General features: G+C 33.3%; 1 protein-coding gene across 1 annotated transcript in view; it reads left to right on the top strand.

Moving 5' to 3' along the window:
- The window catches only part of LRRIQ1 (leucine rich repeats and IQ motif containing 1), a gene marked incomplete at both ends in the record, with an annotated part of 114,004 nt that overhangs the window by 50,361 nt on the left and 49,715 nt on the right, over positions 1-13,928 (top strand). The window contains 4 exons of the mRNA XM_082308555.1: positions 7,919-8,008; positions 8,724-8,848; positions 9,461-9,556; positions 9,903-9,988. Coding sequence (XP_082164681.1) covers positions 7,919-8,008; positions 8,724-8,848; positions 9,461-9,556; positions 9,903-9,988 — 397 coding nt within the window. The remainder of the gene's footprint in view (positions 1-7,918; positions 8,009-8,723; positions 8,849-9,460; positions 9,557-9,902; positions 9,989-13,928) is intronic.

Raw genomic sequence — 13,928 nt, 5'->3', positions numbered from 1 at the left:
GAAATCATGTATTCTCTGAATGTACAGTATTTAAGGGGTGGGGATGAGGGGTCCCTTGGCTGTTTTGTTTGTTGGGTTTTTTAACTCACTGTCCCTTGAAAGTTTTGTTTGTTTTCACAGAGGTAGGACTTGGAAAGAGGCTTATAGGGACACACTAGCTAAAGTTTGTGTAGCGTGGCAGAGTCAGATGGGGGAAGACCTGAAGATTCTTATAATTTTAATGGGGAAAGACTGCATCTGGGGTCTTAGAGCCATTTGAGGGGTGGCCTGAAGGTGCCAGGAACATGATGTTTACTGAGGTGGGTGGGGGTATACATCTCAAAAGATTTTTGAAGCATACGTTTCTGATGCTTACTTGAACCATGTCTAACCTCTGAAGCTGAGCTTACCATTTACCCATCTGTATTTATTCCTGTATTCAAAAAAAGATGTAGGACCCAGAGCTTCCTTTGAACACTGTCAGGCTTAAGACAAAAATGCATTTCTAGAAAAGCTTGGGTCATGTAGGTCATGAATGACTGACATGAACTACAATAAGATTCAGACTTTTGGAGAGTTAATTATGCATGTATACATTCAACGTTTTTTGTGAATGAAAAAAGGTTTTTGTCCCTGAAATTTTCATTATTCGTTTACTTTTGTATATTCTGAAATAAATTATTTCCATAGTTTTAGTCATATGTATTTAGAGAAATAACATAGGTACTTAAATAAAAATACATATATATATGTGTGTGTGTGTATTAGAATTCGAGAGAACAGTTAGCTTTCTGAGCTTATTAAACAGTTTGAAAAAATGGCATTTGTAGAAGACATTCCCCAGTAAAATTTTCTGGAATGTTTTTCTTAACAGAATGTTGTGATTTTTGCAGTAATTGTCAATATATCCTTCTTATAAATGGACAACTACACAACTATCCTTGTCCTCTAATTTTCCTACAAGAATATGCTCTAATAATTAACCAGCTTTCATAACTCTTTAAAATCTCTTGGGGTCAATTAATCGTTGTGATGTTTCTCTGGAATCCATATGATATTCGCTACTTTTTTTGGCTTGAAACGTTGTTTGGTTTTAGCAATTGTAAGAATGCAGCCGTGCCCAGCTTTCCTTTCTAATTCTCTTGTTTTATATAAAGACAGGGATGAAAAAGAAGCATTGCCAAAGGTTAAAATAACCTTTATTAGGGTGCTAACCTATTTATCTTCACCACATAAAATATGTGAAAAAGCATGAAAGACAAATCCAGAGAAAAAGGCTATTTTTCCTACTGCTTGCAGTTCAGGGATTTGTTTTCTATAAAATGTATATCCACTAAGCTAATTAAAAAGAAGTCTGTATACAGTTTTTTATAAAATTGGTCAAATCAACACATTTACATATAACTTTAAAATGGCAGAACTTAGACTGAATTTTTTGTGGTATTGAAAATGGAATAATAATGCAACTAACAGATGATTCAGTTAAAGATGTTCATATTTGATACTGTGTTAGCTTTGGAATTTTTTTAGAAAGTCTGGCTCTGAACTGATATTCAATTTCCTAACATTGAACTAACCTTTACGCATGAACTTGAGTTTCTCAGAAAAGGTAGCCCATTGACTAATCTGATTCCTAAAAAGACTGGATGAAAAAAAAAGCTAAATGCATAAAAATATTCAGATCTTTAATTTCAAAAGAAGTTTTCAATCACATTCTACCAACGATATATAAATGAGCATAGAAAAGTGATCTGGTCCTTCTGTATCAGCTGTAAGAGCTAAAAATTTATGATTTCTCGAGAAGTTTGTCAAAACTTGCTTATGCTTTTACAGAAGAAATTTCTAGCAAAGATTACTTAGGCCTTGGCAGAAATTAAGTTTAGTTTAAAAAGAAATGAAAGATGTTGTCCTGGAGTAGCATGATATTTGAATGAAGTACACCACAGAGTGAAATATGTTTGCCAGGAATCAAGAGAGAAAGTTACAGCTTTCTGCCAGATGACAGACAGTACAGTATGGATGGCTGTGGTATGCTCTTTTCTATTGTGAGTATCCACAGGGTTAACCTTCAGCATATGATTCTTCTCCCTGACCGCTCCCCCTCCCAGTCTTTGAGCAATTATTTAACCTACAGGATGTTTAACACTAGGAGAAGTAGTTCTTCATGTGGCATGTATTGCCTAAAAATAAATTTTGTCAGCTTATTTGAAATAGTCATAGAATGCTGTTGAATGTTCTGCCTTGGATTAAAGTACTGTCTTTCACTTGTCTTTTTGTTTTAACTTTTTGTTTTATTTTCTTGGCGTGAACTAGACTTTAACTGCACTATTCAAATATACTCACTAAAAACTAGGAAAGTAGAAATCAAGGACTTCACCACCCTGAAGAACTTTATTTAAGCTTATATTCTACAGAGAAAACTAGTGGAAAGATTCATTCTGATTTATTTATTTATTTCCTCTTAAATGACTTTATTTATTCCCTCTTAAATGACTTTAATTTCACATTTTATTTTTATTAAAAATTAATTTGAATGTAGAGAGGGATGATACTTTGTAAAATCTGGTTGAAAAAGGGCCAGTCTGACTGAGAATGACACTAATGGCCTGCCTCACTGAGGGGAGCAGAAGTCCAGAAAAACAGGTTAGACAAAACCAGGCAGGTGAAGTGGAGGGTAAATCTTTTTTTTTTAAAAGCAAGGAATTCCACACACTGTTTCTGTGAAATTGTAATGTGAAAATATTTTTTTTTTTTAATAAAAGATGCATTTTTTTCCCTCCCATTCCTCCTATTCTGTTGTAACGCTCAGGGGCCAGTCATGACTCTGAGTTCAGAGTGAGTTTTGGATATTAATTTTCTTCTGCTTGTTTATATTCTGTTGGGTAATTTTCCTATTTTTGTCTTAAGATACCGTATAAAGAAAAACACTACAGAAATATCAATAAAACAATTTTTCTGGCTAAACCATTGCTGTCCTGCAAACAGTGAGTGAGTCAATGAGGAAATGAAAGAAGAAAGGAAAGAGGTATAAAGAGTTAGTTCTCCCTAATTTTCAGAAATAGTTTCACGGTTTTTCAGGTGATGATTCATCTTGTGATTCTGAGGTCCACCATGTTTGGAAACCTGGGGTAGCTTCAGCTCCCATAGCAGCCAACATGTTGACCTTTTGGAGTTAAACTACACCACTTCAGCCGTTACATGCTCTGGGCTATGTAAATGATTTGCATTCTTTCTCAACATAGAGATGACCTTGCAAACACACTGACTAGATGGTTATATTTGTCATAAGAAGTTAGATTACTGTTTTAAGTTGAGGAATCTTTTCCTAGATGTTAGCAGAAAATCCTTAAACCACCAATTTCCAAGGTCTGAAAGAATATACCAAGGGAAGGATTGTCCTCGACATGTCCAGATTCTTTCATTCTTTCCATAAGCATCTGCTACTGAACTCTTCTGCAAGCAGAGTACTGATGTAGATAGATATTTGGTCTGACCCAGAACAGAGTTGGTTTAGATATCAAATGCTGGCGTTTCTTTTCAGCCTGTATTGTTAATGCCTTCTTGCATCCTCTGCTTCTAACCATAGTACAGTTTTGGGGATTGGTTTGGGTTTTATTATACTCTTGTGATCCTCCTTGATCTAAGAGAAATAAAAGGCAATTTGTGATAGCATTATTCACAGTTTGGACAGTTACTTGTAGAAGTGCTTTAAAGCTGAGTGTAGGTTTGACGCTGTGTCCTATGAACTATTTTTTGTGCCTAGTTTAAATACGACTCAGAACAGCCCAAATTACATATATCATCATTATAAAAGATCATGTAGCTCCAGAATCTAATCCAGAGCATATAAAAGATGCCTCAAATTAGATTGTGTAAATAACATTTGCACAAAAACTCCGCTTTTCAGTAGCTCATTCAGTCCCCGTTAAAGTTAGTAGAACCATTCTCACTGACTTTGGTGGTTGTAGCATTGGAGTGTTTTCAAGACGACAGAAGTTTAATGCTTGTTGGTAAATAGTCATTACATTTTGCAAAGGAAGGGATAGAATAAATATTTTAGAAATGAAGGAGTAACAAAATGAAAAAGGTTATATATCATATGCCATGAAATCCTTCAGAGTTCACCGATGAGCTACAAAATCAAAGAGGAGAAAAAAACCTGTAGGATTAGACTCTCAAAGGGTAAAAAAATGCATTGTGAATCAGGATAAAAAGTTCTTGATTCTATATGGATAAATGGAAATAGCTAATAATATGGAAATGTTATTATTAAAATTCAGAAGAAAAACAACAAAACCAAATATATTCACACCTTATTCTTGTTGAAGAATGATGTCAGGGATAATTGTACTGTGTTTAATAGGAAATTTGGTGGTCTGTATTTTTTCTAGTCTTGGAAATACCTTGTTTGTGTCCTGAGCCGGAGCTAAATGAAAACTAACATAAAGTCTGGCAAAGGAAAAAAAAAAAAAAGAAAGAAACCCTTGAAAAATTTGCCAAGTATTAAAAATGTGTTTCAAATAGTAAGTTAAAGTGAATTTATTTCTGTGAAGTTTTAACAAAAAATTAGAAAGGTATATTTTGTGTGCTTGTGAAAATTGGAACTTTTTAAAAGTAATCAATACAGTCTTTGATTTGAAACAAACATTGGAAATAAAGTATGGAAGATACAGAAGTGTAAAAGATATCTTCAGATGAACTGATGTGTGTTAAATGAACTGTATGTGATTTACACATGTGTAAAGCTATGTTATATACCTCAGTATTTATGAAATTGATACCTTAATTTGGCTTTAGAAATAAACATAAATATAGTATGCCTATAACTGTTTTTGTAGACCGTACAATCAAACTTTATCATTTTATTTGTTTTGTACTTCATCTCAGATTGCTTTTTTTTTCTTAGTGGACAATGTCAGTAGAAATGGATCTATTTTTTAGCCTTAGGTATTGGTAAATCTGTCAAACTTTATATTAGTTATAATTTAGGATTGTGTTTATGGGAAAAATGTTGATAGAAGTTTCTGGAACTTAGTGCTGTCAAAATCGCTAGGGATAAACATAGTGGAAGAGCATATATTTGAAAATCAATTATGTGTTTATTTTTTTTGACCAGAGCAAATGACAGTGTGGTATATTTTTATAATATGCTACACATTCATAGGAGTGGCAGATGTACTTAAAGATAAATCAGTTGTTTTTTTTTTTTTGTCTTGCATATTTATACCTTTGAATCATGCTTTTATATTTTCATTGGTATTTCTTTTCAACACTTAGAACACTGAAAGACATTTTATAGGCTATGAAAGAAATAAAAACACTGTGGAGAATATTAAATTAATAAATGGCAAACGCTGGGCTAAGAAAATAATTGTGAGAAAAGTTTCAACCTAAATATTAAAAGCAAAGAACTTTAATTGGGTTATGGTACAACTACAAAGCAAAAAGATTCCATCAGTGTACTGCTTAAATGATTCTTGTTCCAAAAAATTGACTACAGCTTTGGAGTGTTAGTTTTCATGTTCCATGATTTTATTGATTTCTGTCACAAACAATTTCATCAGAGAGGTAAAAATTCAAATAGCTAGGATGCAAGCTTCCCCTGAAATCTGGCAGTAGAACTTGGATCATATTGACTGTTAATGTAAGACATATAAGTACCCAGGTAATTAATGGACACATCATTGTACACACCAATTAAGTTGATTGACATTTAAATTGTACAAGTGGAAATCTGCCTCTCTCCCAGCTGTATTGATTCTTTTGCAAATAGAGGAGGAAAAAAATACTTCAGAAATTTGCCATTTTCATATACCTTTATATACCAACAAAGTTGAAGACACATCTTTTGCAGACATTGAGTTTACCTGTGACAGGATTGCATGCCCACACTCAGAAAATAAGTTAAAAAACGCTCATCTGAAAAGCTAGAAATATGATTTGCACAGTGCAATGGAAGATTAAATTCAAGGAGGGCAAGGAGGAATAATATCGAATTTCATTGGCAGTTTTTGGTCAGATTTTCTCCCTTTTTCATAGTTATTCATTTTTACCATTCTCTCCATAGACCCCAGGCAATTGCAAAACTTGAATATGTCACAGCTTTGTCTCTGCTGACATATGAACTTGTCAGTCTTCTGTGTATGAGTTGTACCAATTTCACGTCTCTAAATGATCGCCTTTGGGATTTGATTTACTACAATCTGCTTCTGGAATAGATTTTAACTATGACTTTTTTTTTTTTCATGAAAATTGTTTGAATCAACCGTTTGGTGGTTATCAGCACAAGAGTAATCACTGAGGAGGGATAGGCTACTGGGTTGTAGGTAAATGTAACAGTTAAAGAATGTGATACATTTTATTTGTTGCATGCATCTACAGTTTATTTACATAGATTTCTTAATATATACAACCACCTGAGAGAGGAGGTGTGGTAAAAAGGATAATGTTGTATATTTATCATTAATTGAAATGGTAAGAAGGGGAAGAGTGGTAAAGAGATATCATCTGTTAATAATGAGGACATAGAATTTATCCAGATTTATTAAATAAAAATTGAAAACCAAAACATACTGTAATCACAGATCAGGAAATTCCAGAAACAAGGATCAAAAATGTAAGAATGCATCCTTTTAAGGCATGAATGTAAAGTCAAAATTTATAGAGAATTTATTTTGAAAAGCTAGGGCAGAATGGAAGAAGAATAATACTGGTTCACAGTTACATTGTAAATAAAAAGAGTGGTCTTAGAGTCACCAAATCGTGAAACCAGTACCTGAAGTAATGTTTTCAAAATAGCTAGAATATGATCCTTTTGTCTCAGAATTGCAAAGCGTTTGGAAGACCTTCTTGTTCACCAGTCTAAGGATGTGCAAAGTCCTGTTTACACAAACTACACAGTAAGGTATCCAAAGTCAGGATACTTTCTCAGGGTCAGAACTCAGTACAATCCGAAATAATCTGTGTATGGGAGAAACATAGTCCGGTTTTATGAATTAGACATTTTCAAAAGAATGAACCCCAGGCTCTTTGCTGCTGAAGGAAGAACTGCCTGAATGACTGAGCCCTGTGTAAGTGAAGCCAAATTCTTCAGAGGCATTTACTTACTGTGTGGGAGTAATTTACTTCTCTCACTTATCAGAATATATTGAAAGAACACGTGGTCAAAAAACTCAAGGACGTATAAGAAAAATAAGTCATACACAGGTTGAGTTTGAAACAAAATCTGAATTTTGTTTTGATGAAAGAAAACTGAATTCTGCCTTGAAGTGCCAGAGACATCAGTTAGCACCTAATCCTGTCACCCCTCTTAATTCCAGGCTATTATTTTAGTTTGCAAACTATTCCATTACATCAAAAATAAAATTAATTAATTGAAGGAATAAGTACATATAGCATTCACTTTTTTAAACCCAGATTTCCATGAAAACTGTTCACCAATTCAGTTCAACTCAACAAAAGCAAGTTTGACAGAGTGAAGCACCTACATCTGGATATAAAATACTCAATTAGTCAAAACCAGCAAACAAAGCTGTTCATGTTCTTTAGGCCTTTAAGTACCTTAGGTCTGTATTTTTTCAGAGTTTGGCAGTCATTTTTAATAACGTGGGTTTACTAACAATGTTGGGATAAAATTACAAGAATTTGAGATGGAGGGGATGCATCTTATTTAAAAAACAAAACAAAACAAAGCAAAAAACACACACCACACACACCCCAACCCACAAATACTGTTAATCTGATTTGTTTAAAATAAAACGGTACAATACAGCATCTCCAAAGGTGTTTTAAGTGTGATTGCTCTGCAGGTGGCAGTTCTGATATACAACTTGAAAGCACTTGAAACAGTATGTAAGACAATTTAAAAGACACTTTGCAAAAGTTACAAAAACTAAACTGATTTTATCAGTGCGCTATTTGACTTTACTCATTCATGCAGGCTGCATTAGAGAAGGAATGGCTAACTCTAGATTCCACCCGTTTCCCTTCAAAAACACTCCTGCTCTCAAACCAGCTGCACTGGCCAAAGGTAACATGTCACAGAAACTTCTTACTCTTCAGTCTTTATTCATTCCTTAAGGATATGCTATGCTGTGGTGATTAATACGACAATCTATTGACTTGAAAAACACAATTACTTTTAGAAGTCTCAGACTTCCTCCTCATCCCCAGATGCAATTTTTCTTTTAGATTTCTTTCATTTGCTTAATTTTTTCTTTATTTTGGATTTATTTCAACACTTCACAGTAGCAGAAAAAAAGATGATGTGCTTCATCTGTACATTTGGCAATGGATTAAAAATTGCTAGTTGACACAGTACTTTAAAAATACTAAGATCTGCATTATATGACAACAGCTGAATGTTTTCAGAACAGCTAAAGGTCATTGAACTGTAATGTCTGCTAGTTATTTGATAAACTTTGAAGTTTTAGCTTTTTGTTTTGGTAGGGTTTTCTCTTCTTGTTACAAGCATAGTATTACTAATGTTTTATTTCCTACAATTAAAAGAAAGGAGTCTTATAAATGTATAATTTGTTATATTTGGGGACGTTAAGTATAATTAAAGTCACCTTTTTGCCCTATTTAGTTAATTGAAGGTAAGGTTTGTAATGGGCATAATACCATTAAGAATCCTTTCTGTTATGGTAATAGATTTTGCAAACTCTGATGCAGGTTTACCTGCACATTTTAAACTCAAACTTGCAGGAATCATCAACTGCATTTTTTTTCTTTCTCTTACTTAGAAGTATTCTAGGCCTTCAAATTCCAGTGAACATTCAAATAGTTTGCCATTGTCACTACAAGAAGTTTGGCAGTGTGTTAACAGACCACATTCATACTCAGCAGAAAATATCCACTTTTGTAGCAGGTAAGTTAATAATATATTTTTTCATTATATTTAGTTCATTTGGATTTGACAAAAATCGCAAGGAGGAGAACTTGAGGCTGTTTTCTGATGCTTTTGCTGCTTTTGGTTAATGTTATAGTACTGGAGTTACAATGTATTTACTTGTTAAAACCAAATATATTAAATTCAGTTGTTATTTTTCATTGACTACCAGTATTAAGAATATAAGAATATATATGTGTATTTTTATTTATCTAGGTTTGACTATAAATTGTAAAACTTGCATTTTTTCACATGCATCATAACAAAGATGTTGAAATTGAGATTTTTTAAGACTAGATAAAGATTAAAAGAGATTTCTTACACAGCTGCATTCTTTTGGAGAGAAAGGACTGAAATATGCTTCAAGTAATTGAAATGTAAACATTTCAAATTGATGGCAGACTTTTATTACTCTCCAAGATAAAGCCTTCCTGGAGTATTAAAATAGATTTTTTGGTATTATTTCCAAGCTTCAAAAGTCCCTTTAAAAGGCACAAACAACTTGCAGAATAACAAAGGCTGTAAAATAGTCACCCGAGACCCTTCCTTATTTGCCTACCTTTCAGTACTGCTCTTATACTTTGTTTTCAGGTCAGGGAAGGGAACAATGTCACAGCTCTCTGACTGGAAGGAAAAAAAGAAATTTTCATTCATGTCTGAAAAAGAAGAGAGAATTTCAGAAGAATGGTATGTTAAGCTATTTTGCTTAGATAGTGACTACCAGGAATAGGTACAGTATAGTTGGCTGCTGTTGCTTGCTTTTTTTAAGTTCCATCTTTCAAGAATCTCTGTTTTCTACCAAAGTGAAAATTATTGTAATTACTTTTACAAGCTGGGAGACCAGCTTAATAAGTTGCAATAATGTAATATTAAGATAAGCATTGCAGCTATCTGTGTAATTCAGAAAGTTGCGTACCATGCATAAGAAGTACTATACACTTGTATTCTTTTTGAAAAGTACATTATACAATAATATGCATCTGGTGTAACATAATATATGTGAAATGTTTAGTAAGGTATTCTCTTCCCCTAGGGGTTTTAAGGATATTTCTACTGCACAGCTAATGCTGAAGAGGGCCCATAAAATGAAGCCCAAAAAATATAGTAATAAAAATTTAGGTAAGTCAACAGTTAAAAAATGGTTATGTTGATGTAATGTTTCTATTCTTGAATCTCAAAATAGTGTCTCTTTTAAAAAGTTTGCTTGCACAACATTAAACATTTAATTTGAATAAAGGTAAAGTGTGATTCAGTAGAAATAGCTCAGTTTAAGTCTCTGGAAAGAAATCAGTTTGTTCCAGTGATAAAATATTCAGATTTTAAAAAACGTTCTACTACATTTTGAAGTTGAATATTTGACAGCTATGTTAAACAGAAATTTTGTTGCTTTTTGTTCATGTATCTCTTTTTCTAGATGTAGAATTTATATTTCTGCATTTTGTGGTTCTTGTATTTTTCTCTTAGGGGAATCTCAGGTTAAAATTATTGACTTATGCAAGAACTATTTATGAAAATGATAGTTTGATACATATGAAATGAAATCATATTTTTTGTATTAAATATTCACTGTGGAAATAGATAATGCTTATCCAGCTTCTCTGTAATTGTCTTCTGGTTCTTCTTAGATACGTCTTATGTCAATGAACCTTTCTTTGAATCATCAACTGTTAGTATGATATGCTAATACAAATGTTAATGGAATATGTTAATAAAAATATTAATAAAATACTGCTAGTATAAGAAACATTCAAATATGTAAGAGCCTCGTTGACAATAGGACCTAACTAAATGGTCTTTGGAAAGTGTACCTTTATTTACATTTAATTTTTTTGATTATATTACAAGCTACAGTTAATTTTCCTCTTTTGTATTACTTTGCAAATCTCTTCTGTATTAAGTGTTGAAAATACTGAAAGACATTCTGCTCTTGGAAGGGAAAAAATTCAGCCTACAGATAAAGTTAAGGAAAGTGTTTCCCTGTATAGTTTTTTCTACTTTAAGTATCATGCCTAAGACTAAATATTACAAAATAGATCTCTAATTTTAAAAAAAAGGGGGGCAGGAGGGAGGAACAAAGAGGCATGTAATTAACAAACCATGCTTTAGTGTTATGGAAAGGAGAATAAATGGATAAGAAGTAAAATAAGAGGTTAAAGTGATTATATTTAAATCTTGATAGCTTCCCCTGATGCTCTACCATGTTACCTAAAAAAAAAAGTAGTAAATATCTGGTGTGCAGATGAGGTTTTTTTACATATGTTCCATTTGGTGGCCTCTGTATAATTTTTTTAATGAATAGAGCTTATTAGTTTATATCATCTTTTCTCCATATGCTCTCTGGTTTATGTTAGTGGTAATTAATCCAGTCATAAATGTCTGACTGAGCATATCAAATTTGCTATCCTATTTTTGTTGTAGTTCTAATGGATCTTTTGATATGTTTATGTTCACTTTGTTCAGATTATTCAATATGGTATATGTTTGTTGAGCTTTTTAATGTATCACTTGGAATATTCTCAAAGTATATTACTAGTTTTAAAAAAAATAACAAAACTTTTGCACAATGTTTTTATAAGTTCACATTTTCTCTTCTTGACACTACCTCATATAAGAATTTTTTGTCTTTCTATTAAGTCAAGCACAAAAATAACCTGTATATATAATTTTCCTGTATAGAGTTCTCTGACAGTCACTAAAATCACATTCTTTTTTTCGGATAAGCAGAAAGCGTAATTTCCAGAACCAAGAAATATGACTGAAAATATTGCACACTCAATCCCTTTTCAGTACAAAGATTATCAAGCCTGTCGTGGCTTAACCCCACGTTTCCAGCACAAACACTATTTCCAGCACAAATCCAAAGCATAGCCCCATACTAGCTACTATGAAGAAAATTAACTCTACCCCAGCCAAAACCAGCACAAGCCAACTATTCTTTCTTGTACAGCACACTGACAAAGTCAGTCCTTCCTTGGTCAGTAAGGACCAAATAGACATTATCAATTAAAACAAGTATGTTTATCTTAAACTGATGCTAAAACTCAGCTGAGGCACTGAAAAATGATCCTAGTGGAATATTCCCCACGTGAGAAGAATCTCCACATATATGTTTTACATCAGCTACCTCCTCTGAAGTGGTGAGAGCAAGTCAGGGTCTCATTGAGGGTCTGGTTGAACAGAGGGACTTTACAGCATTTAAGAGCAGATCTACCTTATCCTGAGGCTAGCCAGCTCCGATCAGGAAACTGTAACCAGATCCATTAGCCTGCCAGTATCTTTCTTGGATCTCTGTGTGGTACAGCTCATGCTAGAATACTTACAGAAATTCCAGTATAACTAGAGAGAGAGAGAGAGTTCACAATCTTAGGCCATTGCTGTGAGATTAACCCTACTGAAGCAGGAATTCCATGAGACTTTATTCCTTCTAATATTTAAAAGCAGATTGAAATTAATCTGAATAAGTAGATGTCAACATTATATTTTAATGTTTCTGTAGAAATTAGCGTCGCATCACCTTCATCTCCTCTGCAATGAGCTTCATCCATCTTGTATTTACTGAAATTACATGAAATCTTGTAGGATTTAGTTTTAGTATTATTATTTCTGTTCTTTCTTTTGAATTTCCAGGTCTCAATGTTATAATTGCAACTGTTTCCTTTTTAGCTTTCTGATTTAAAATAGTTGACTGATACAGATTCCTAACCACTAGAAAAATAAGTAGCCAGCATCCTCTTAGAAGTGTGAAATATAAGGTATAAAAAAGCAATTTTACATGTTATATCCATTTACTATTACACGTTTAACTTAAGAGCAGAATTTTAAGTTCTGACAAAAAGCAAAACAACAAGATCTAAAGGTTCTAGATACAAATAAATTATAAGCTATTAACAAATACACTGATAGCTTTTATGCTAAGGTTTCAGGATCATCCCAAACATCTTTTATGTGCCATTGAACTCTTCCGTCGTAACAATCATCTTAGTTGAAACTAATGCTAAGATACTTATGGATTTTGTAGGAACAAATGGCCTGTCGTAGTATGCTGTCTGCTTCCAAACTGTTCCAGTGCTGTTCTGCTATCAAACCCCTTGTGTTAGGCCTGAGATTCACAAATGCAAAGTGTTAAATCAGCCTCCGTTCAGAGTGTTTACAATTGCTTTTTAACAGTCAAGATGTCTGCTTGAACTTGGATTGGACAGTCATGAACAGCTTCGATTCTTAACATCCTCAAGTGTGGGAATTTATTCCTTTTCATTTTCCATCTAAAACATTTGTCTTCTCCTAGTGCAACAGTGGTGGCATTCATTTGGTTAATTATGGAAGTCCACATCTGAGCTAGTCATCTGCATTCCTTTATGGAAAGAAATAGCCACCTTAAATGCTATTAATTTCCTCCTAAAGCATAATTCAAAAAGAAGCTACTTGAATCTCACTGTAAAAGCACTTATAGCTCTCCATTGCCCATACACAAAACCTAGAGCGACTGGCTGAAGTACAGAGTTAAACTGTAGATATGTAGAAGTAACTGAGAACTATCTTACCTCATACGTCTGGCCACGTACCCTCTTAGTAGTGAAAAAAATATGGAAAATACTAGCAAGTGCACTGAATCCTGTGGTTTGTATTACAAGGAAGAGCTTAAAGTAGCATAACCTTATAACAGGGAGTGATTCAGGCAATGCTTATATTGCAGTAGACCAGTCCCACCAACTAATGGCCTTAAGGCCTGTTATGCCCTAATCCACTACAGTTACGTGTGCTTGTTTATGTAGTTAAATAAAGTTGTGGCCTGTATTTTAACGATACCAAATGTAGGCTGTGTCTGCTTCAACTATTTTTACTCTACAGTAAGATAATACAAAAAGTGTGGGCAAGAAACCAGAAATTTTGCAGCCAAGTAAAACTGGCATGATGTCAGAAATATTCCTGTTTATCATGGGTGCATAAAATTCTATAGAAATTCTAATTAAAAATCTAAATACAGCAGACATTAATGCACCTCACTGTGCTTAAAAATTAAGCATCTATGATTCATAATAATCCTAGCTTCCTAAAGATG

The sequence above is a fragment of the Platalea leucorodia genome (genome assembly GCF_965183815.1).
Source record: "Platalea leucorodia genome assembly, chromosome: 4".
In the NCBI taxonomy this organism is placed as follows: Eukaryota; Metazoa; Chordata; class Aves; order Pelecaniformes; family Threskiornithidae; genus Platalea; species Platalea leucorodia.
Note: the sequence above shows the minus strand (reverse complement) of the source record. Positions and strands in the feature narration are given on the sequence as shown.